The sequence below is a fragment of the Gopherus flavomarginatus genome, chromosome 5, assembly GCF_025201925.1.
Source record: "Gopherus flavomarginatus isolate rGopFla2 chromosome 5, rGopFla2.mat.asm, whole genome shotgun sequence".
Lineage (NCBI taxonomy): Eukaryota > Metazoa > Chordata > Testudines > Testudinidae > Gopherus > Gopherus flavomarginatus.
In genome coordinates this window covers 99,721,998-99,746,422 of record NC_066621.1, presented here as the reverse complement: position 1 = coordinate 99,746,422, position 24,425 = coordinate 99,721,998, and the positions used below count along the sequence as shown (strand labels likewise).

Sequence of the window (24,425 nt, the reverse complement as noted above, 5' to 3'; positions counted from 1 at the left end):
CGAGCACTACAATCCCATCCACTCTAAGGTACATGGTTTCACTGTCAGCAGTGCTTCACTGAGTGTGTTTTGCCATAGTGGATACCTTCTGTGGATCCACATTCTTGTGACACATGGTATGAGTGAGAAGCCAATTCAGAGCACTTTCAGGTTTTTCCCTGAGACACAACCATTAGCCCTGCACCCCTTGTGCATTGAGCACATATATATTTCAACTTGTTGTATAATTATCAGTTCCTTTTCTTCATTTGCGAAGGGGGCGTTTGTGTTTGTTCAGTGTCCCCTTTAGCTGTGACACTCCATTATTTGTGCGTAGTTTTATCTTGTTAGCTTCTTGTGACTAATGAGGACATTTCTCTTTTGACAAAATGTTTAAGATGTTTGCTATTAGTATTTTTCGTTTCTCTTCTCCTGCATTTTTTCAGCTCGAACTCAAAGTCCCATGACATGATGACTGATGTTCTGGTGGAGGAGGATTGGTTGCAGTTCCCCACAGAGCCCATCAACACAATTCCTGAATGAGCTAGACATCTGGCAGACCTTCAGTTTCTATCTACAATGAACAGAATTTGCATGGGGTATGTCTACCTGGCAATTAAACACCTACAGTTGACCTGTCATCTGATTCAGGCTCAGGCTGAAGGGCTGTAAAAATGTGGTATAGATGCTCAGGCTCGGGCCCAAACTCTGGGACCCGCGAGTGCGGAGGAGCCCAGGCTGCAGCCCGAGACCAAATGTCTACACTGCAGTTTTACAGCCCCACAGCCTGAGCTCTGCAAACCCGAGTCAGATGACATGGGCCAGCCACTGGTGTTTAATTGCTGTGCTGACATACCTTAAAATCCAGAGTCTTAGCTTCAGGTGATCCCAACCTATCTGCCTATGTCCAAAAATTCCATTCATATCTGGTTTTCAGCTTGCATCTTGTGCAGTTATATTCTTTTGTGATTGAAGCCCTCAGATTAGTGCTTACTTATTTTGGACTACAGCAGCATCAATGAACAATCTTTTCAATCCTACCAGGCATGGTTTGCAAGGCATTCAATTCTCCCATTCTTATCACTGTACAGCATCACTGAGGGGTTAAGCTTTCTTTTCCTGTTTCTCCCTCTTTGCTGGCACACTTTGATACATGCTCTTCACATCCTCATAAGCTAACATACGGGGGGGAGGGTAATCCTTTTTTGTCTTTAACCTGCTGTCTAGTGTGCCAGCTCTGTTTCATCTTCATAGAGCTAACATTAGCTCTCTTTAAAAAAAAATTTAAAAAAAAAAAAAAAAAAGAATGATTGCAGTATTTGTGCAAATTGCTGGATTGACAGCCCTGCACAGAGTACATGGATAATGGCAGTGCAAATTTTCCAATACCATCTTGCCAGTGTGTCCCAACCCTGACCTGCAGGGTCAGAGGAGAGTACTGGTTCACTGTACATTTAATCCTAGGCATCAATGTTAGAGATGCCCATTGTGATATGGAGACATACATATATTGGACAGCAAGAATCTCACTGCTTTCATAGAGGTCACCTAATAGCCATCTGACAATAACACACTTTAGTCACTATCAACTTCAGCTAGATTTGAACTCGCAACTAAGGCCTTGTCTCCATTGCTAACAAAAGTGTGTGTTTTACCTCAGGATAACTAATGGGCATGAGCTGGCCTGAGGTAAAACACAGTGAAGACCAGGTACTTCAGTTCTACTGCAAGGTAGACTTGCCAAGCCTGACCAGTGAAGTGGGAGAGGCTCAGAGCCTAGGTTCCTGGCTGATCCTGAACGTCTACACCACTGTTGCTAGCCCTGTGTAGCCCCTGCCTCACAAGCCCAGAGCAGTTGACCCAGGCTGTGAGATGCGCTGTTGTGGGGTTTTTTATTGCTGTGTAGCCATACTCTCCCTTCCCCATTGTTGTAATTATTTTAATCTTTAGCCTTGTGGCTCTATAGACAATACTTACTCTGTTCCCCATTTTCTAAAAGGTAACCCTGGCTGTAAAGGCACCTTAGATCACACTACTGCTTTGTTTATAGCTTTGGTTGGAAAGAAAAGTTGTGGGGGCAGGGAATGTGTGTTGCCTTAATGGTTGTGCCCCAAGGCAAAAGGAGAACACTGCTAGCGGTTTGAATCCTCTCCCCATAAAATGTAGATCCATAGGCAACAACTTGCCTTCTGAGAGCTCTGCTTACAAGTAATTAACTTCTCTTTGCTGATTGCAGCTGAGAATGTCTTGGGGCAGCTGAGTAAAGGAGTCTATGTTCTGATGAGTGGCTTGGATCTGGAGAGACTCGTGCTGTCTGGTGGACCACTAGGGTAAATGGTCTTTTAATTTTTCTACTAATCCCATATCGTTTTTGTTTATCACTTCACCTGGTTTAACCAGTGGTCCCAATTTGTGGCATTAGTTTATTTACAGCATAACAACTTAAATCCCCCTTACAAGAGAGGTGCTTCTGCTTGAGAAAGGGATAAATAATTCTTATTCATTCCGTCCTTAGGTTCCATACTGATCCCTCATCTTAAATCTTTGTATCGCCATCTAGTGGGCTCAATGGTAACCTTTATTTAGAAAGACTACCCTCTTTCAGTAGAAAGGTGGAGTTCCTCCTCTCTTAGTTCTGGGCTGCTTTATGCTGCTCAATTAATGAATGAGATGCACAGCAGTGCAGAGTAATCCTAGCTGAGGTTGTAAAGGAGCTGCTGAATCCTCTAGTTCAGGGGTTTTCAAACTTCATTGCACCGCAACTCCCTTCTGACAACTTCGGATTCTCTTCGTGCTCACATTCTCTTTGCTACATGTTCTAAATTTAACAGTTTCTATTACTGTATTTTCTCCCCCAGTAACACCTGCTTTTTAAATCCCCCAATTTTATAATATGGTCATAATAAATAAGATAATCATGAACATCAGAAACTAACAGCATCATAAAAAATGCAAATATAAATAAAGAGACATCTCTCTGTGCCAGGGACCAGAATATGGACTGTTTCTAAATTTTAAACAAGTGACACTGTGTGGGGGACTTGTCTCCTAGTCTTCAGTTGTCCTGTGCAGGCTCCCTAGTGGCAGTTCAGCATTGAAATGCAGGAGAAAACTGCCCAATAAGGATGCCTCCTTCAGGTTGGAGGCTTGGCCCAACTTGAAGGGCCTTTCCCTACACTCTGTTCAGTGAAGGAACAGTTCAGCCCCTTGCATCAAACAAGACACTAGGATATGTCCCTGACAGGCAGTGTTGTCTATTGTATAAAGCATATGAGAGGGAGCCGGGACTCTCCTGAGTTTTATTCCTGACTCCACTTCTGTTTTGGGTGTAACCTTAGGAAGGATGCTTAAATTCTCAATGTCCCTTTTTACCTATCTGTAAACTAGAATTCTCACTGCACCTTTGTGGAGCTACTGACTCTGCAGCGCCCTGGAAGGAGCTAGCGAAGAGTAGAGCACTTATTAATCCAGCCATAAACTTAATGTAACAATGTCTTGAACGCCCCTAATGATGGTGCCATAAGTATCTCACTAAACCAAGTCTTATCTTTAACAGGTGTTTCTCTCTGTCATTAAAGCATCCTCTTTTCTGAACACTGAATTGTTCTCAAAGGAACAGCCCAGCACACACTGATGTGAAATGTTATTTAAAACCAAGCCCTTGTTTTCTCTGTAACATATTAGCCTTAAAGTGTGTGGCAAGGACCTGAACTAGCGCTTTCTCCTCCACTCTTTTACATCCCACCAATACAGTACAAATAATTCTAGGTGATACATTGACTTTCATATCAAAATAAGTAATGAATCTTATCCTGTCCCAAGATTTTAAGTTTTCAACATGCTGCAGACTTCTGAGTTCAAAATCCAGAACTGCAGTATAGAAGTTGTTTGGGTGTGGGATGGGGATCTTAACATCTGGGCAGGGGACAATGGGAGCTTCAGGCACCAGGAGGTAGTGGAAGTTGGTTTAGGTTTTTGGAAATCCAGAAGGCAATTGAGGCTTTTGGACAAGGGAGGAAATGCAGCTTCCCGTTTGGGCAAGGTAAGAGGTGACTAGAAATTTGGAGGAGAGGGAGTTGAATGCTTCATTTCGTCCCCCAGCAAACATTTACTGTCTCATTGTACACTGCACACTTCACCAGTTTTGGCTGCTACAGCCAGTCTCATAGATGCTGGTTAAAGTACGGTAGCTTGACTTTGCTCAAATGATCAGCAGTTAACAGTGTGACCATTTAACATGTCCCCATTAGGCTTCAGAGTAAATGGCCCATTGGGATGGATGGGGAAGTGCATGCCTCTCAGAACTGTTGTTTCAGGCTATCTGCAGACGCAGCCAGACACAGTTGCATTGGTTAAACTCCATGTTTGGAAGGTTTTCTTTGCGACTATAAGGGTTGAAACTTTTTTTTAACAAGAGCTTAGATTCTGGAATACAATTATACAGTAAATTCATGAAGTGTAATTTCATGACAGCATAATTGCACTGTATGCCAGGCACTGCCTTAGACTGAGATACAGAATTTGAATTATTGTTTGTTTGTTAATTACTGTCTTCCTCCTTTTTCTGTTTCCTTCCACTCCCTCATCCGTGTCTGTGTTTCTCTCAGAATCATGCAGGCTGTTCTTGACCATGCTTTTCCATACTTACACGTGAGAGAAGCATTTGGACAGAAAATCGGCCACTTCCAGGTGAGAGTGAGGGGAAAGAGCTGTCAGTGATACCCTTAGAACAGGCTGCTTTCATCTTCGGTCAGATCCTGAACTCTTCATTAGAGGGTGGGGTTGTCCCATTATGATGATGATCACACTACATATTTCTGTACCAGTATGCAAAATTGTAGCCTGGAATTACCCCAAATCTGGTGAGAATATTTAACTCTGAAGTAATTTTTATCTTCTGGTTTGTTATAAGAAAATTGGAGAACATAGTCTCATGCTGATGGAACCTCAGATTTTTGTAGTTTAGGGTGATGAAATCTATCCTGGATTTTTCCTGAAGTTGCACTTCTTAGTCAGGGCTGGATTTACTCCTTACGCACCCCTAGGCACAGCATCGTCAGCTCCCCTCTCCCCCGCCTACAGCTGACTTTTGCGTTGCACGCTGTTTTAGAGAGGCAAGGCATGCCTAGAACGTCGATGCCCCTAGGCACGTGCCTACTGTGCCTAATTGGATATCTGGCCCAGTTCTTAGTGACACTGCTGCTCGCACTGAATGTGAAAGGCACTGGCTTAGTCAGCATGGTAACCCAAGGCTGGTGTTGGGACGAGCTAGGATTTGAAGTCCCAGGTCTCTCTAGTCTAACGTCTATGAACTTATGATCCAACAGTAACCCAGCCTCAGTCATATGACTTGTGAATCCAGCATCACTGATTTGTCCAGTTTTCAATAGGTAGCATAAGATGACCAAATAAAACAATGTCACTTCCATGGCTTTGGACCCAAGTGTTGTCATTTCTGCCCTCTTCCCCTTTATTTCATGTTAAGTGTTAAGATTTTGTTGAATTCAAGAATATTGTTTTGTCTTGTGTAGCTCATGCAGGGTAAAATGGCAGATATGTACACACGGCTGATGGCATCTCGCCAGTATGTGTACAATGTAGCAAAGGCCTGTGACCAAGGACACTTCAATGCAAAGGTGAGCTCAGTTCCTGATGGGCTGCTCAGGCCACTCCATGTATCTTTTACGCTTGTTCACATGAGAGGGCGGAGGTTCTAGATTGTCGGTGTCCATGAATCAGTTGCAGAAAATCTTATGCCTTGTACCCCTCAAGTAAAAGAGAATTTAATTGTGCATGTCAGCAGATTTAACAGTATTCAGAGCTGCATCCTAGTAAGTCCATACCAAATATTCAGGCTGCTGAAAGTCGCTATGGCAGTCACTATAGGGTGTTATCACTTCCACCACTGATACCATAAGCATGCTTGGTTCAAAGAAGGCAACTGAAAGAGACTAACTGTTGGAGAAAAGTTTTACATCCTAAGTCAAATTGCATATAACCTCCATGAGCATGATGTAAATTCGTGAAGGAAGGTGTAGTTTCCCTGCTGCATTCTATTTTTGGCCTTATGGAATGGATATGGTGAAATCTGATGGAAAGCTTGTGTCTCTGCATGACAGACAAACTTTTCTGTTTTTCTGCTATGAGCCCTGTTTGGCTCAGTGTGTCAGAGCCATAACTAGGCATTTTTAGCACCCTGTCTGAGCAAGCAGAGGTGATGTGGGGAGAGTGGCATGCGGGGTCACATTCCTCCCCTCCCCCTTCAGTGGGTGGCCCACTGAGATGAGTCAGGGGATGGAAGTGACACTCCCTACCCATCTCTGCCGAGCCCCAGCCCTGCTGCATGGGGCTGGCCCCACTGAGCCGCCTGGCATTGCTACTCATCCCCAAACATTACTCTGCACCCCCCTCAGTTTGAAGTCCTCTGAGGGGCAGTCATGTGCCCCGTCCCACTGCCACCAGTTACATGCCACCTTTGCCCCCTACTGTTTTTTTTTTCCATAGTTTCTCTGCCCCCTGGCTTTGTTCCCTGGGCAGCTACCCCACTTGTCCCACCCTGGGTATAGCCCTGCACAATCTTGTGTGCTTGAGAGGGATGAGCTTAGGCCTGTTTGTAGGTATACAAACTTGGTGAAAAGTAGACATGATTGGAACGGTGCAGATGAAACTTTGCTGATTCTGTTGCTGTAAATTTAAATGATCTTGTCCCTCCATTAGGATTGTGCAGGAGTGATCCTGTATTCAGCAGAATGTGCTACACAAGTAGCTCTGGATGGAATTCAGTGTCTAGGTAAGAATGTTGCTTCCTCCACCATTAGAAAGGATGACCTGTGATGGATTGAAGCATGCAGGAATACAGGCTTTCTGTTGTCCCTCTCCTAGTCATTGAGTTCAGTAGGCAAGAAATGCCTTCTGCAGTTTGACTTAACTATTTACTTCTGTTCTTCAACTGGGAAGCTTTCTGTGAATGTGTCTGTACAGAATCAGCCTATATCCTGTTCTTTCTTGGTTTTCATCTCTTCTCTTTGTGATTGTAGGTGGAAATGGTTACATCAATGATTATCCTATGGGTCGCTTCCTGCGTGATGCCAAGTTGTATGAGATAGGGGCAGGAACCAGCGAGGTGCGGAGACTTGTCATTGGCCGGGCATTTAATGCTGCTTTTAAATAACACCCACCATTCAGTGAGAAACAGTCTCAACACCAAGAAGCCTTTGATCATAGTGGTGGTCTGCAACACTTTTTTTCTCATATCACGGTCACTGCTGGTTGATTATTATCCATTTGATGAACAAATGCTGCTAAGTTTAACTGGGCTCTGCTGACCGAATGAATTGAGCAGGAGAACAAAAGTAAACGTGTTCATGTGATCAGCCTGAATTTGTTCCTTCATCATACTCGCAGCCATTTTGATTCTAAAATCTAAGGAGTTGAGGAGGAAGTTTATGCCAGGAGTATATGACAGTCAAAGCAGGATGTTTCTTGCATGATGAACTATTGAATAGGAAAAATCAGTTACTGAGCATTCTCCTCAATCTAGATCAATCTAGAGGGAATGGACATTGGATCAATCCAGAAAGAATGGACAATGGGAATGGAATTTTATCTTTAAAAATTTCGAGTGCCATGAACAAGTAGCATTTTTAATTTGCTGCTGCTGGAAGATGGTAATTTCCCAATGCGACATTCCACCAGTATGTTAACCTCCTGGTGCCATCCAGTTAACAATTTCAGCTTTGGGAATCCAAATGCCAGCTAACTTTGTGGTAGCTACTGTCTGCTGTTAACATCAAAGGATTTAAACTACACAAGCAATACTGTAAAAAATGTCACCTAAAACCCTGTTAAGATGTCATGTATTTTTCTTTGCCCATTGCCTTTCCTATCCCTGCTGCTTACCAAGATATTTGAATGTAATCTGAAGTCTTCACTCTTCTGATTGGCTGCGTCCCGCTGTCTGATTCATTTGTTGATGTCACTATCCGTCATTCTGGAAGCTTTTAAAATGTCAGACCCTGTACTGTGGCATCCGTCAATGAATCAGGCAAAAGGAGGTTGACTTATATTAAAGGGTTCTCTGTTGGCGAGTGTGTGCACTTGCACTCCTAAATTTAATTGGCCATAAGGAGAAAGAAAGCCTAGTGAGAAAATTTGGGGCAGTTTTAAGAGGGAGTTAGGGAAACATTATGTGGAGTAGTTTAAATCTTGTGTGGTCTATTTTTAATAAGGAATACAGCAGTGTGTAATACAACTTCAAAGAGTGAATTACAGGAAGAAAGTAAATCTCTTGAATATAATACACCAATGAATTAAACAGCTGCCATCTTGACCTTCTTATGTAGGTTAAAAACAATATAGCTTGTAGTTTTTATTTTTCTCTCTATATTTGGTGTTTGTCTAAATGGTGACTCTAAGCCAGCACACAATACAGTATTTTTAAAGCATCTATTTAATAATCTAAACCAACAATATAATAAAATATAAAAATATAATAAGAAACGCCCAGACCCAACTAAAATCCACCTTACTCGGTTTCCTCTGAAAAAAAAATACTGATAGCTACACAGGTCATGCGGTATGCACGGAAGGTCTTCTGGCCCAAGGGGAGAGGCAGCTCCCAGAGCCATGGGTCTGCCCCTAGAATGCCCAACCCTCAGACTGGGGATTGTCATCTCAAGCATCCCAACTGAGCTTTACTACTCGGGAAAAACACAGAGAGGTGATCTCTGAGATACCCTGGGCCCAAAGCACAAAGGGCTTTGATCAAGGCTGACACCTTGGCTTGCATCTGAATATAATCTGGAATCCAGGGCAGACTTGGAAGCACAGGTGAAATATGCTTCACTTGTGAAACACCAAGTACATTTATGTACTGAATATATGAGAATGGAAATATGTTCTCATTTAGATAAGAGAATGACCTAAGCTTTACCTCAGAATTATGAATGTCATCCCCTCTCCTACATTCAGACTGCATCCACTGCATCATGACCAGTGCCTCAAGAAAGATCTAAGGTGGGATTTTTCTACACTGCCTAAAAGATTTGGATGTCCAGTTCCCATTACAGTTTGTGGGAATTGGGTATCCAACTCCTGTAGCCATCTTTGAAAATCTCAGCCCCAGTCCCATGATGTATCATTAAAATGGCAGCTCCTTAGAGAGGGAGCCAATAGCAGCACTGATAGCAATGAAGGTGCCGAGACCATGCATGATGCTTTTAAAAAAATAATTTAAAATTAATTTTTTACTGATATGTTCTCTAGCTCTTTGATATGAGAATGAATTTCCTTGAGTTTTTCTTGAAGACTTGTTTAAAAGACAAAAACAAAACCCCACATTGGCACTGAATCATAGCTTTGTAATCTGGCTTGGTCCAAAGGAACCCCACTGAAATGAATGTCAAAACAACCTCAGGATCTTTCAAGTGACTAGAATTGTTAAGAATCCATGTTCTGAGTCAGAATGGAACCTATATACCATGGCTTTTAAACCTGCCTCCAGCCCTGGCACTGCTTGTTTTAATACAAACAATAAATAACATCCCACTTTCTGGGCTGATCAGCACCTCAAAATCAAGGCAAAATGAATCTGCGTCTAATTCACCATCAGATAGAGTGGAAGGAGAGATCCATAAATCTTAGGAAAGGTTACATTAATCAAATTGCATACACTTCCATACATCACTGTGGTGAATATCGAGTGATCTGTCTTGCAAAAAGCATTGATCAAGGGGCTCTTTCCACATACTGAGCTGTTCTCACTGTGGTGAATGACATGGAATCTCCTGGCTAAGTGGAGGAGGGTCTGTGATTAGGATTTTGTTTTTTAATATGTACTATGCCAATAAAGATATCTTCTCTTTAAACACATGCTGGCTGAGCTTCTTGGATTTTGCCCAGCAGGGGGCAGATATAGATTTTGTTTAGTTCTTAACTACAACTCAAATAGAGAACTGGACTCCTCCCAAAGTGCACATCCTGTGTGATTCGAGCTTGTGGTGTGCATGGGAACGGATGTTGCCTTTTATTCCCCTCCCTCCCTCTTCTCCACCAACCACTTTTTTCCTCTAATTGTTTTTCTAAAAGCTTGTGGTAGATCTGGCAGGTGCGGAAGCCTCTGGCCGCCTCCGGAGACCACAGCTAATAGGAGAAATTCTAGAAGGGCACTGTGCCCCTGCGTATGCTGTTTCTGTTATCTGTTGCGTTTAATTTGTAATAGAAATCATTCTAGCCCAATAAGGGACATTCACCTGATCACAGAAATGGATTAGTCAAATATCCTGTCATAGAAAAAGTAGCTCTGCAATAAAGATTAAGAATTGGTGAGACAATAGTGAAACAGCACCTGCAATCTAGATGGTTTTCAAGACATTTCAGTAATTATTAGTGTCTGTGTCTATCTAAGACATCCCTGATTGTTCCTTCTTTGTTCTGAGAGCCCTTGCCTCTTCACTGGGTCCTCCATGGACTTACCCTATGGAACAGAAGCTGGTTATGTTAATAGCCATGTGTGCAGGGTTTAAATAGCTGTAGTTAGGAGACCGTGGCATGGCTCTGTATCCTCACCCTGCTGTGATTGCTTTTTTCTACGATACCACCAGAAGAGAACATGCAGAGATGTATTTGCTGCAGAAGACCTTGACAGAGGGAAAGTGGAAGAGTGTGAGAGAATAAGCCTCCAGTTAGTGGGAGGGAGAGTAAGAAGGTAAATGAGATGTAAGTGGATCAGACAGGGTGTCAGAGCTCCCTGCTGTAGTTACCATGATGAGCTGTCTCATGCCCCTCCTGATGGAGGGAGAATTTAATAGGACCTCGGCCCCTCCCATAGTCCTCAGACAAAACTGAAACTTTAAACAGAACCAAGCACTCTGTTTTAGGGAACAGCCGGTGGAAGGGAAGGTTTCTTTTGCAAACATCAAAATGGATGTTTGGTTTAGATCTCACCTATGGGATAAAGCTAGTGTTGAGGGATGTGCCTACAACACAGATCAATTGTGCCCTGCCGCTCTGCAAGGAGGAGACTGGCTCCTGACCACCTCAGGCTATAGACAGCGCTCCATTCTCCACCCAGGTCCCCCTTCCACCAAGGTCAAGAACTAGTATTCTCTACTGGCAACAAGAGGTGAGGAGCAGCCCCCAGTGGTTGGTGAAGAGGAGCACCCTGCCCCCAAGGCTGAGAGACTTTCAGTTACCACACCCAAGAGGAGGAAAGGTTGAGGACTCCCTTCTGAGGGGGTGGATGCATTTATTTGCCAACCTGACATGACGTCTCAGGAGGTGTGCTGCCTGCCTGAAGCCTGTATCTGAGACCTTACGGAAAGGAGACCACTCTATCTGCTACCCCATGCTGCTCATCCCCATGGGCACTAATGATACTGCCAGATATGACCCTGAGCAGATAGCAGTGACTACAGCCCTTTAGGGCCAAGGTGAAGGAGTCAGGAATTGGTAGTGAATATGAAAATGGAAGGCAATGTGGGTGAAAGTGATTATGAAAAGATAGATATCGTGAATCTAAGGGAAAGGAGCGAAAGCAGCAAAATAAGGACAATGGACTTCAAAAAGCAGCTTTTGACAAACTCGAAGAACAGGTACCTAAAGTCCCAGGGGAAGAAACCTAAGGGGAAAAGGAGTTCAGGAGAGCTGGCAGTTTCTCAGAGACCATATTAAAGGCACAGCAGCAAACAATCCTGATACGAAAGATAGAAAAATTAATAAAAGGGCAATATGGCTCCATTGGGAGCTCTTTAATGACCTGAAAATCAAAAGGGAGTCCTACAAAAAGTGGAAACGGACCAATTGCTAAGGATGAATATAAAAGAATAGTACAAACGTGTAGGGACAAAATAAAAAAAGCTAAGGCACAAGGAGAGTTATACCCAGTAAGGATATAAAAGGCAAAAAGAAGTAGTTCTATAAATACATCAGGATCAAGAGACAGACAAAGGGAAGTATAGGTCCACTACTTAGCAGGGAAAGAGAGCTAATAGCAGATAACATCAAAAAGGCTGAGGTGTTTAATGCCTATTTTGCTTCTATCTTCACTAAAAAGGTTAATGGTGACCAGATGCTTAACACAATATTAACAACAATGGTAAAGAAACAGGTAAGCCAAAATAGGGAAAAAACGGGTTAAAGACTATTTAGGCAAGTTAAGTGTATTCAGGTCAGAAGTGCTGATGAAATTCATCCTATGATATTTAAGGAACTAACTGAAGCAATCTCTGAACCATTAGCAATTATCTTTAAGAACTTCTGGAGAACAGGTCAGGTCCCAGAGGACTGGAGAAGGGCAAACATGGTACTTATCTTGAAAAAGGGGAACTAAAGGGACTCCAAGAATTATAGACTGTCAGCTGAACTTTGGTACCTGGAAAGATACTGGAATAATTTATTAAGCAATCAGTTTGTAAGGACCTAGAGGATAATAGGATATAAGGAATAGCCAGCATGGATTTATCAAGAAAAAATAATGCCAAATCAATCTGTTCTCCTTCTTTAACAGGGTTACTGGCCTACTGGATGTGGGGGGAAGGAGTAAACTTGATATATCTTCATTTTGACACATGACATTCTCATAAGCAAACTAGAGAAATGGAGTCTAGATTAAATAATTATAAGGTTGGATCCATAACTGGTTGAAAGACCATACACACAGAGTAAATATCAATGCCTTGCTGTCAGACTGGGAGGCCATATCTAGTGGGAACTTACAGGAGTCAGTACCTGGCTCTGGCACTCTTCAGTACTTTCATTAATGTCTTGAAATTGAGAATATGCTTATACAATTTGCAGATGACACCAAGCTGGGAGGGGTCTCAAGCACTTTGGAGGACAGGGTTAGAATTCAAAAGGACTTTTCCAAATTGGAGAATTGGTCTGAAATCAACAAGATGAAATTCAATAAAGACAAGTGTAAAGTACTACACTTAGGACGGAAAGATCAAATGCACAACTACAAAATGGAGAATTGGTAGTGGCTAGACAATAATACTACCGAAAAGGATGTGGAAGTTATAGTGGATCACAAATGAATATGAGCCAACAATATAATGCAGTTGTGGAAAAAGCTAATATCATTCTGGGAGTGTATTTACAGGAGCGTTGAATTTAAGAGACAAGAGGTAGTTGTCCTCCTGTTCTCAACAATGAGGAGGCCTCAGCAGGAGTATTGTGTCCAGTTTTGGGCACAACACTTTAAGAAAGATGTGGACAAATTGTAGAGAGTCCAGGGGAGAGCAACAAAAATGGTGACAGGTTTAGAAAACCTGACCTCTGAGAAAAGGCTAAAGAAAACGGATATGGTTAGTCTTGAGAAAAGACGACTTGTGGGAAGGGGGCTGATAAAAGTTATCCATATGTGAAGGGCTGTTATAAAGAGGGCCATGATCAATTGTTTTCCGTGTCTGCTGAAAGTAGAACAAGAAGTAATGGGCTTAATCTGCAGCAAGGGAGATTTAGATTAAATATTAGGAAAAACTGTCTAACTAGCGATGGTTATGTACTGGAACAGGCTTCCAGGAGAGGCTGTGGAATTCCCGTCATTGGAGATTTTTAAGAACAGGTTGGAGAAACACTTGTCAGAGAACGTCTAGATTTACTTGGTCCTGCCTCAATGCAGAGGCCTGGACTAGATGACCTGTTGAGGTCGCTTCCAGCCCTACATTTCTATGGTTTCTGTGCTTTACAGACATGCTTGCATTTACAAACTGCACCAGCTATGGTGTGGTTTGGGGCTGTGGTTAAGAACAAATTCCGTCTATGCTGACATGATCACACTAGAGCATTCCAACTTGATCCAAACCTGACAGGATCCTACTACATGTTTTGGGTCCGGGTTGGGCGGGAAAACAACTGGACCCTCTTGGGCTCAGGGCAGGTCAGCGCTCCTCCTCCTGCCCGTAGAGTCAGCACCACAGCAGCTGTGAGTCCGGCCCCTGCCAGGTGCTGCCTCCTGAGAATGTGTCAAGCAAGGCTTTGTAGCACCTCTCACTCCGCAGCAGGAAGCAGCAGCAGGGCACACAGCCACCGTGCCAATCCTACGGGCAGGAGGAGGCAAACCCTTCCTACGGGCAGGAGGTGACCACAAAGCTGATTCTGGTTGTAACTCAAACCATACACCTGCAGGGGGCTATCATATTGTAAATGGGTCTCTCAAGAGGACAGTCAAGACCCCATCACTATGGGATTGTTTGGCCAGAGAGCTCCCTGCATAACTCTCCCCTTCGCAAAGCTGCCACAGAGACCCCTTTTTGTATCCTGTAAATGGCATCTGCTCTACACTGGGCTCCTAAGGTGGACAAGAGAGATGATTCTGGATGTGCACTGTAGGAGCTCTACCACGATGGAGCCTGGCCAGACATGCGGGCTGGCTCCTCTCCTGTGCACCCTCAGAGCTCCCCAGCTGGCGTTCTGCCTGCCCTGTGGAACTCCTGATCTGCAGAGTTCCCGCAAGCCTTGCCCCTGGTCACTGTTAAGAGCTGTCCGGCTGCAGCTGTGCCGGGACTCTGGAAGATCCCTGCTCTCTTTTGTTCCCTGCTGCATGTTCCCCAGGGATGGAGGATTGCTTAGAGCTGACTTGTGGCGGTAGGCTGTGTGTGTGGCGAGAGATGTGGTTTCTAGGCTGAGGTATGACTGAAGGGGAGGGAGGCTTGTGGTAGTGGGTGAGGAGCTTCACTGCATAATTCAAAAGTAATGTGATGCATAATAAAAGGATCATCAATGCTGGTTTTCACAGGGTAGATGGGACCTTGGGGGGAAGGAGTCTTTTTTAGGGCTTGATCCTGCCATCATTAGCAAGCATAGTACATATTTGCATGAATAGCTCCACCATACTCAATGGGATTATCTCATGCTAGCAAGTAATGTACCTAGTACTGTTTATAGGCTTGGGCCCTTACTCTGTGTATCCAGCCTGTTTCTGGTCTTCTGAGCTTTTGGCTTTAGCTTCCAATTCAGGCCACACTGGTGTTGATGGAAGGATCTGGCATAGAGTGAAATATTGGCAGCAGAAAGCCATTGCTTATTTTTAAACTTCTTGCATGTCATGCAGCCCATGTATTGAGGGGGAGGGAGAGGAGTGGAGAACCACTGCAGCTGTTTTGCAAACACCATCCAGCTGCATGCTCTAGCTGCCCCTGGAGTGATGGGCGCAGGGAAAGAGAGGAGCAGTCTACATTTAAGGCAAAACTTTCCCGCTGTTTCTCTCTATTATGTCAATCCTCATAATCCAGGGAAGCCAGTTGGACTATGTGGCAGCTGACACGCAGGGCAACAGCTCCTATCCCTAGCCCAGGAGGCAGATTGTGCTTGGCACAGCTGTGCCGGCTGTGCTCCCATGGCCTGGTTACAATGACAGGGCCTGCTCTTCCTGAGGAATCGCTGGGCAGAAAGATTAGAAGGCGATTTCTTTTCAATATAAAAGAATTCACAACTGTGAAGAGGAGACAAAAACATTCTTGAGCAAAGCGGACAATATTGTGGGGGGTGAAAGGGAGAGCAGGGATTACTGTAGCAGTGCCAGAGGCTCGCCACTTGCACCTGCTGTTTGCTGAAAAGGCTGATGCTGAGCGATAAGCAGCTGATGCTGAGGCCCAGTTGTCAGCCAGAATGAAAAAAAAGCCTCTGATCAGTGCACTTGCCAAAGGCCCCGTCCGGCATCCCCTCCACACAAGCAGGAGGAGGAGAGGAACATGTGTGTGAGGCTTAGACATAACTCAGACACCCACATGCAACAGGCTAGGCGTGCGGGTGAGTGAATCCCCCAGAAACATGGCTGTGATAGCAAAGAGCTCCACAAGGCTAGATTCTCCCACCGCCAGCACGGAAGACCTTCATAAGTGGCTAAACCAGCAGGACAGGCACTATGAGTGGGATGGCCTGCCTTGGTGTGGAGCTGTGAATGTTGAGTTTCAAACAGATCTAAAGGAAGTGGGGAGAAACCTGAGCTCTCGCTCACCCTTTCAACTCCAATTTAAAACATCCCCCGTTTTCTCAGCTATTGGAATCCTCAAATAGACAAGTGAATTTCTCTGTGAAACCACCAGGACTCTGTATTCTTATTTTGTGCTGGTGAAGGTGCTAGCTTGACCCGCCCAGAGATGAAGGAGGAACAAGTATACAAGACAGCAACACCACAAATTCCCCCCCCTCCCGCCCACTCTGGCTTGTTCCTGAGCTACAGGAACCTCCCGAAGATGCAATATTAGGGTGACCAGACAGCAAATGTGAAAAATCGGGACAGAGTGTATGTGTGTGGTGGGGGGTAATAGGAACCTATATCCAAAAGACCCCAAAATTGGGACTGTCCCTATAAAATTTCTGGTCACCCTAGCAGTAGTTCACGTTGGATCCCTGGCCTCTGCTGAGATAGCTGAAGTGGGGCCCAGTTAGTGCAGTACAAGGATGATTGACCACTACTGCATTGGGATCTAAGGGGGAGACTTTCATAAGAGCTCAGCAGTACTCCCGTGAGAATCTGGCCATAAGTGTTGCAGAGGGAGCTGCTGGGTGCTGAACACTTTTGAACAGCTGATTCTTATTTAGGGGCTTATGTGGGAGCTGAGCACCTAAAAAGGTGGCCTGCATGTCCCCATCAGCCGCTCAGTCAGGCTGCACGTTTAATGCCATCTGAGGAAATAAAGTAGAACTCACAAGGAAGTGGGGAGAATGTTGAGTTGCTTCAGCAGATTCAATGGAGACTCAGGCTGTTTCTGCATTGTGGATTTCCCACACTTTGCCCACCATTTGCCTGCCTTGTGCTTCTGTACTGGTGGCAGCAATTGTGGCAGTGCTGATATAGACTGGGCAGGTGTTTACTACAGTGTCTCCTGTCCCTACCCAGAGCTTGCTACAGGGCAGCTGTCTTGGTAGGCAGTGAAGAAAAGCTAGGCTTGTCTTGCTACAGCTATTTCCCACTGGGGAAATGAAGAAAATGCCATCCAGGGACCTATCAGAGGGTGTTAATGCCTCTTATGTCGACAGAGGTGCTGAAGGGAGGCCCCTGACACCTCTTCTGTGCTGAAGACAAGGGATATTTTACTGGGTAGGTCTTCTGCTACAGTGAACCAACCTTCATAGCAACTATATTGGTGCAGGACAGGAAATAACTCTTAGTAGATCCTACTGCATCTGATCTTTAAGTGAAACTCATCCTTGGATTTGGAATGAAACAAGCAGCATACCCAATTTTTTTGTGAGGTTGAACTTTCTTTTATGTTTTATGTGCATTTATCATTGTTGTCCTAAGTCTTCATTTTCTGATATAGGGCCAACTTGTATTGGAGTACACAGGGCCTTGCCTTTATTTGGATCAAACTTCCTGGTATTTATTGAACGATGGCCCTTTTGCAGAACTGGGAATCTTAAAAATCCCTTAGGAGGTTTCCAATTGCTGATACTGGAACTGTCTGAATGAAACTGTGTGAGCGTAATTCTTTCTTGCTTTACCAGCTTCCCCTCTGATCCAGGGCTGTTTGTTGCAGATGGCAACTGGAAACATTTCCTTTTGCAGAAGCATGTGAGCTTAGGTCATTACATCACACTGCCCTTCAGAGGAGCTAAAGGGATTAGGTAAGTGGATGGCTCATGTGTTTGATAAGAAGAGGCTTTTCACCAGATTTCAGTCTGGCCTGGTTCAGTGGTGATGAAAAGTCATTGCTATGGGAAATGAGCTGAGAGTCCTCGTTCCAGTCCTAAGGGCAGGTTTCTGTCATCCCAGTTGGCATGTTGCTCCACTATCAGGTGGGCCCTTTTTCCTGGCTGAGACATGGAAACTGAATCTCTCTTTTACTCATAGGGCTGGTCCTTCCTGGTGTGTATTGAGACATCTAGATGGTCAGTTACTACAGACATGAGCATGTTGTAAAACACTACTACAATATGGCTGCGCCAATGAACTTGCTGTGTATTGTTTATGGATAAGGCTGCGCGTCTGTCACAGAAGTCACGGATTCCATGACCTCTGTGACTTCTGAACAGCCCCATGGTGAGCAACAGCAGTTTGGGTGTGTGGGAGGGGGCTCAGGGCTGAGGCAGGGGGTTGGGGTGTGTGGGAGGGGGCTCAGGGCTGAGGCAGGGGGTTGGGGTGCAGGGCAGCACTTACCTCAGAGGTAGGGACTCCCCGGCTCCCACTGGCATGGCCCCTGCAGCTCCTAGTCAGAAGGACCAGGGGGCTCTGCACACTACCTGTGCCCACAGGCGCTGCCCCTGTAGCTCCCATTGGCTGTGGTTCCCAGCCAATGAGAGCTGCAGAGCCGGCGCTTGTGGCGGGAGCAGCATGCAGAGCCCCCCTGGCCACCCTCCCCTAGGAGCTGCAGGGACACTAGTTGGAGCCTGCCAGCCCTGGAAACCCTCCCCCCACAGCAGCAGCAGAGGTCCCAGGCTGTGTGCCGCCACCGTCTGCCCTCCCCCAGCGCCAGCAGGGGTCCCAGGCCAGCACTCCCAGCACCTGCGGAACCCCCAGATCATTCTCCCACAGCACCCGCGGGGCCCCCAGCCCAAGTTTTAGTTAGGGGTATATAGTAAAAGTCATGGACAGGTCATGGGCCATGAATATTTGTTTACTGTCCATGACTTTTACTAAAAATACCCATGACTAAAATATAGCCTTAATTATCAACAAACAGAATCTAAGAACGGCTATACTGGGTTAGCTCAATGGTCCATCTAGCCCAGTATCAGAGGGGTAGCCATGTTAGTCTGGATCTGTAAAAGCAGCAAAGAATCCTGTGGCACCTTATAGACTAACAGACATTCTGGAGCATGAGCTTTCGTAGGTGCATACCCATGAAAGCTCATGCTCCAAAATGTCTGTTAGTCTATAAGGTTTCACAGGATTCTTTCCATCTAGCCCAGTATCCTTCCTTCCAACAGTGGCCAGTGCCAAACGCTTCAAAGGAAATGAACAGGGTAATTTAGAGTGGTCCTTCTCCCATCATCCAGACCCAGCTTCTAGCACTTGGAGCTTAAGAGATACCCGGAGCATTAGGTTGCATCCCTGACCATCTTGGCTAATAGGTCCATTAATGGCTATCTTCCATGAACTTATCTAATTCTATTTTGAACCCAGTTATGTGTTTGGCCTTCACAACATCCCTTGGCAACAAGTTCCACAGGTTGACTGTATGCATGTGAAGAAGTACTTCCTTCTGCTTGTTTTAAACCTGATGCCTGTTAATTTCGAGTGACCCCACGGTTCTTATGTTATGTGAAGGGGTAAATAACATTTCCCTGTTCACTTTCTCTACATCATTCAAGGTTTTGTAGACCTCTGTCATATCCTCCTTAGTCATCTCTTTTCTAAGCTGAACTTTAGTCTTTTTAATGTCTCCTAATATGAAAGCTGTTCCATGCCCCTAATCATTTTTGTTGCTCTTCTCTGTACCTTTCCTAATTCTAATACATCTTTTTTGAGATCTCTGGATGGTCAGTTACTACAAAGATGAGCATGTTATAAAACCCTACCTACAATATGGGTGTTTAGGCAGCCAATACAGCCAACAACTTCACTGTGTATTTTTAGTGGACAAACAGAAGACGCCGACTTCTAATTTGGCACCTTCTCCCATGCACAAAATCTGTGGAATTAACAAAAAAAAAAGAACACCTGAGGCAAACTGACACCCAGATAAATAAACACAGTTTCACCCTCGCCTGCTACTCAGAGCTGACAAACCTGATCTGCTGACATGGCTAGGCAGATCCAGCCGAGGTTGTTTTTAGCGCCAGCTGTCTGGCCGGCCAAGTCAGTAATAGTTCTGTCCTTAACAGCTGCAAAGACGATGACACAACCCTTTTTAAAAATTGAACCAACAAACCTTTAAATGGAAAATTGCATTCTCCTTTCTGTTACTCCTGCACCAGGCTGCTGCTTGCATAGCTGAGGTACTTGTATAATATGCTGTGGGCCGAATTCGGCAGTCATAGAATCACAGGACTGGAAGGGACCTCTCGAGGTCATCTTGTCTAGTCCCCTGCACTCATGGCAGGACTAAGTATTATCCAGATCATTCCTGGCAGGTGTTTGTCTAGTCTGCTCTTAAAAATCTCCAGTGACAGAGCTTCCACAACCTCCCTAGGCAATTTATTCCAGTGCTTAACTACCTTGACAGGAAGTTTTTCCTATTGTCCAACCTAAACTACTCTTTTTGCAATTTAAGCCCATTGCTTGTTGTCCTATCCCCAGAGGTTAAGGAGAACAATTTTTTCTCCTTCCTTGTAACAACCTTTTATGTAGTTGAAAACTGTTATGTCCCATCTCAGTCTTCTCTTTTCCAAACTAAACAAACCCAGTTTTTTCAATCTTCCCTCATAGGTCATGTTTTCTAGCCCCTTGATCATTTTTGTTGCTCTTCTCTGGTCTTTCTCCAATTTGTCCACATCTTTCCTGAAATGTGGTGCCCAGCACTGGACACAATACTCCAGTTGAGGCTGTATCAGCGTGGGGCAGGTGCACCCACTTATCAGAGTCTAAGCTGCTGTAATGTATATGCTGTAAGGCCTGGTCCATGGATGAGCGTCTGAGATCCCCTGTTTATGATCTAAGTCCAGTACCTTTTTACTAGCACTAAATTCACTGTGTAAGAATCCTGTTAGGCAGATGAATGTCTCTCTTAACATAGCCAGCATATAGCATGGGCAATTTTTCCTAACTTGGGCCTGGTTTTCAGACACAACTTTGTACCCACTATTACACGAGGTGCCAAACTGAAGGCACAGTTATTTATGAGTGCAAAACTGCATCTGTAAAACTGAAGGCTGGATTGAGGCTTTCTTAGAAATCAGGCCCCCCAGGTCAGATCCTGGTTTCCTCTGTAAACCCTTTCCACTGCTCTAACAGCACACATGGGTTGTAAAACAGTCCTGGAAGGGGCAGTTGGGGATTTCGCTGACTGATGTAGAGCAGATATAGCCAGTACTATCGTATCCCCACCCAACCCTCTCCCCACCTCCTGCAGGTTAGGTGTTGAGGCAGAACACCTGTACTCCAGCAATTCCCAGCTAGCAAAACATCCTCTAAGAGACTGTTACAAACAGGTGTAAATTGCAGGCCTGAGGTTGCTCTAATTTATGCCAAGTGGCCAACCATCTGCTGCAGGGATCAGAGAGGTGCAAAGGTTGTGTGGAGCTACCTTTGCTTTGCTTCTCCTCAGCTGTGCTGGGCAGAGCTCTGGCACCGCTGGGGGGCCCTGGAAACGAGAGCTCCCTCCAGAAAAGCGAATGGAGAGTGAAATTAGGGATGCTGGGAAGGAATCTCATCCTGTACCTACCCCCAGATACTCCATTCTAATGGCACTTGACAGGGCTATGAGCCCAGCAGCTTAAGGACTTTCACTTCCAGGCACTGCATGGTCGGGGATTGCCCTAACTGCTGTAGTGAAAACAGGTGATCAACATGCATGCCCCTGCAAATTGCAGAGGCCCCTGGCCTCCTCCTCTGCCCACCAGACTCTGACTGGAGGGGTGCACAGAGTGAATAGGAGCAGGAAGTAATAGCCCTTTCCTGAATCCTGTTGCCACCAGCGACCAGCCACAGGGAGGGGCGGAGAGGAGATGAATGGAAATGATTCTTGCTGCAGGTGAGCTGATCCCAAGCACACCCTCCTTGTCTACTGCTGCTGCTGTGTGAGTGGGAGGGGGCAGTGTGGGTTAAACGTTCCTGCAATCATTGCAGCTTTCACTCGGCCCAGAGCTTTCAAAGGCGGTTGCCTTTGCTCTGCTGTGCTGAGTAAGGGGGAAGGAGCAGCACCAGCAAAGCAAAACCGGCAGTAGCAAGGATGACACACCCTGCCCTGAAGTCTCAGTAGGTGCAGCGGCCGGCAGAGGACTCCAAAGTGAGCTGCATGAGTAACTGTGGAGGTGGCATTGTCTTGTCAATTCCCCCTGCAGCTTGGTGGCACCACGTTTGCGAAAGCTAAGCCCTGGTGGCTGGAGTGGCAAGATGCTGAGCCAGGCTTGCTGCCACACCAGGCCGTGAGCTCAGGGCTGCAGCCCAGCAGGAGAGCTGCGTGGTGCGCGCAGCTGGCAAGCAGCCCATCTCCGTAGGAAGTCACTTTACTGCTGTCGAAATCTGTGCGTCCTGCTGGGCTGGAGCGACAGGAACCGCACAGGGCCTTTCAGGAGCAGTGGGAGGGAGAGGCCTTCACCTCCCTCACTCTAATCTACCTGACAGGGGACAGATTACAGGCACAAATAATCAACAGGAGCCTCCAGCCCCGGGTAGAGAACACTTCCCCCTCGCACTAGCTGTGCCTTCAGGCTGGACAGCCCCTCAAGAGCAGGGACCAGCAGCAGCAGCTGAGCCTTTGCAATCAGACAGCCTTCTCCGATCACGCATTAGCTGAGCCGAGTCTTTGCCATGGGGCAGCCTGGCATCCCCAGGGGCTGAGACTAGTATTTGTTGGAGCTTCAGCCTCAGGCAGTGCTCTCTGGGGCTCAGGTAGCCTTAGCAATGGCAAAGGGTCACTCGAGGCAGGACCACAGAGTGCATTAGTGGCCCTTGCTCATTTCATGCACCTTCCCACTCACACTGGCTGTCTTGTCGTGCACGATTCTAGCTCCCTACAATTTTGCTTCATGCACTTTTAGGGTGCAGTGGCTCCTGTCACACTGAAAACACAAATGGTTGCTGCTGATGACTATCGTTGGGAAATGGTTCCATTTCCTGGAGTGACCTTTCTACCCTGTATTATACAGCAGGTCAGACTGAATGCTCCACTCCTGCATCCACAGTCTGTCTTTTGTGGAAATGCTGCCAGGTCTTTGTTTGCAACGCAGCGTGACCATGCTGCAGAGTGGCTCTCTGAGTGCTTCCCCCATCATCTAGTTTGGATTCTGAGCATTGAACCCAAGCTGGCACTAATTGGTGCCCTAATCCAGCTTCTTTGTCCAGAATGTGCATGGCCTGATACTGCAATATCTTTATTTGCAAACCCCATTACCTAGTGGAAATCAGACACCCAGTGCGCTTCTTGGGTGGTTAAGGGCATTTAGCCTGGAGCGGCCTACGGGATGCAATAAAACTGCCTGAGGCCTGCAACAATCCTCTGGAAACGCGTTGCCTGTCATGTCTTATTGTTCATTCAGCTGAGTCTTTGCCCTGAGGAGCACCCACCAGGACTACAGCTCAGCCCAGGAAGGTCTCTGTGCCAGAGAGTACAGCCTGATGGCAAAGCTTGAGGTAACGCAATGCTCTGCTCTGGAGGAATTGCCAAGGAAAGCCTATCAGACTGAATTCTCTAATATAAGCCCAGTTGGAGGGATCTTGGGGCAGATTCTCACCCGCTGCCTTTCTTTGCACTTGTCTCTTTGCAGGGTGTCTAATATAATGAGATCCCATCCCTGTGTTGGTGGGTCAGATCTCTGGCTCATTTTGTCCTGCTGCAAATGCTCCTTGCAGACTGCCCCATCATTCATCCTGCCTAGGAGCTCCTCCTCTTCTCTGCTTCTCCCTGAAGCAGAGCTGTGCCAGTGTAGGGAGCCACTGTGCCAGCAAAGAAATGGCTTCTCCCACTCTGATAGAAGCAGCACAGCCAGTGGTTTCCAGCTTAAAATAAGTTATGCTTCCAGTCAATGCCCTTCCGTCCCTCTTCTCCCAGAGAACAAGTGTTGAGAACTGTGCCTGGCTGGATCCACCAACATCTGCTGGGGTCCCTATTTCAGAATGACACACTTTGGGGTCATGTCAGCCCCCTACTTTTGCCATCAGTAGTCCACTCTGTGGGCGTATTACTGCCTGCAGAGAGTTTCTTCACCTAGAAGTGACTGCAGAGGAACTCTGGAAATACGCAGAAATTTTTTTTTTAATTAACTGGAGGCTCACCATCCCTTCTGTGTGACTATCCAAGAGACGTTGCTCCTTTTACCTCCTGTTGATGTTTTCAACAGAGCAAGCCACATTCCACCATCCTTACTCACACTGACTAGTGCCTTGCTCTGCAAACGGACCCAGACAGCCTCGTTCTGATCTCCCTGATGCTGGCGGAATGTCACTGAAGTCAAGATAGTTACACCCATTTTACATAGGTGTAAGTGAAATCTGATCAAACCCCACAGACTCCAATGGCACTACTGGTGGAGCAAGAGACTGCTCCACCCCATGGTGAATGATTGAATCTGGCATTATGTATATAAAAGAAAAAAATGAGCAGATCAGGCGACACGAGAAGAGTTATTCACATTTGGCAAGTGCCAGGCTCAATCTAAGCGCTCTCCAAACCCACAGATGAAAATCCATCTCTAAATTGAAGCAGTCCCCAAAATCAGGGGGTTGAGGTTTTTGGCTTGGTTTTGATGGGAAGTGGGGTGTGTGGGAGCAGCATTCTACAGAGAGAGGTTTAAGAGGTCAATTCTGATATGAACGTGGATTTGGATTTCAGGCCTTCTTCTAATAATACAGTATTTATCTAAAGTTGGCAAAAGTGTCCCAGATCAGAAGCCACTGTCCG

At 45.7% G+C, this 24,425-nt stretch overlaps 1 protein-coding gene across 3 annotated transcripts in view; it reads left to right on the top strand.

The window, feature by feature from the left end:
• Window positions 1-9,849, top strand: part of IVD (isovaleryl-CoA dehydrogenase) — a 29,993-nt gene extending 20,144 nt beyond the window's left edge. For 2 of the 3 annotated variants that reach the window (XM_050954851.1, XM_050954853.1), the window contains 5 exons: window positions 2,216-2,309; window positions 4,587-4,668; window positions 5,511-5,615; window positions 6,697-6,769; window positions 7,017-9,849. In XM_050954851.1, coding sequence (XP_050810808.1) covers window positions 2,216-2,309; window positions 4,587-4,668; window positions 5,511-5,615; window positions 6,697-6,769; window positions 7,017-7,150 — 488 coding nt within the window. In that variant the 3' untranslated portion in view covers window positions 7,151-9,849. The remainder of the gene's footprint in view (window positions 1-2,215; window positions 2,310-4,586; window positions 4,669-5,510; window positions 5,616-6,696; window positions 6,770-7,016) is intronic. The other variant, XM_050954852.1, reaches the window with a different exon arrangement.
• Window positions 9,850-24,425: the final 14,576 nt, after the last annotated feature.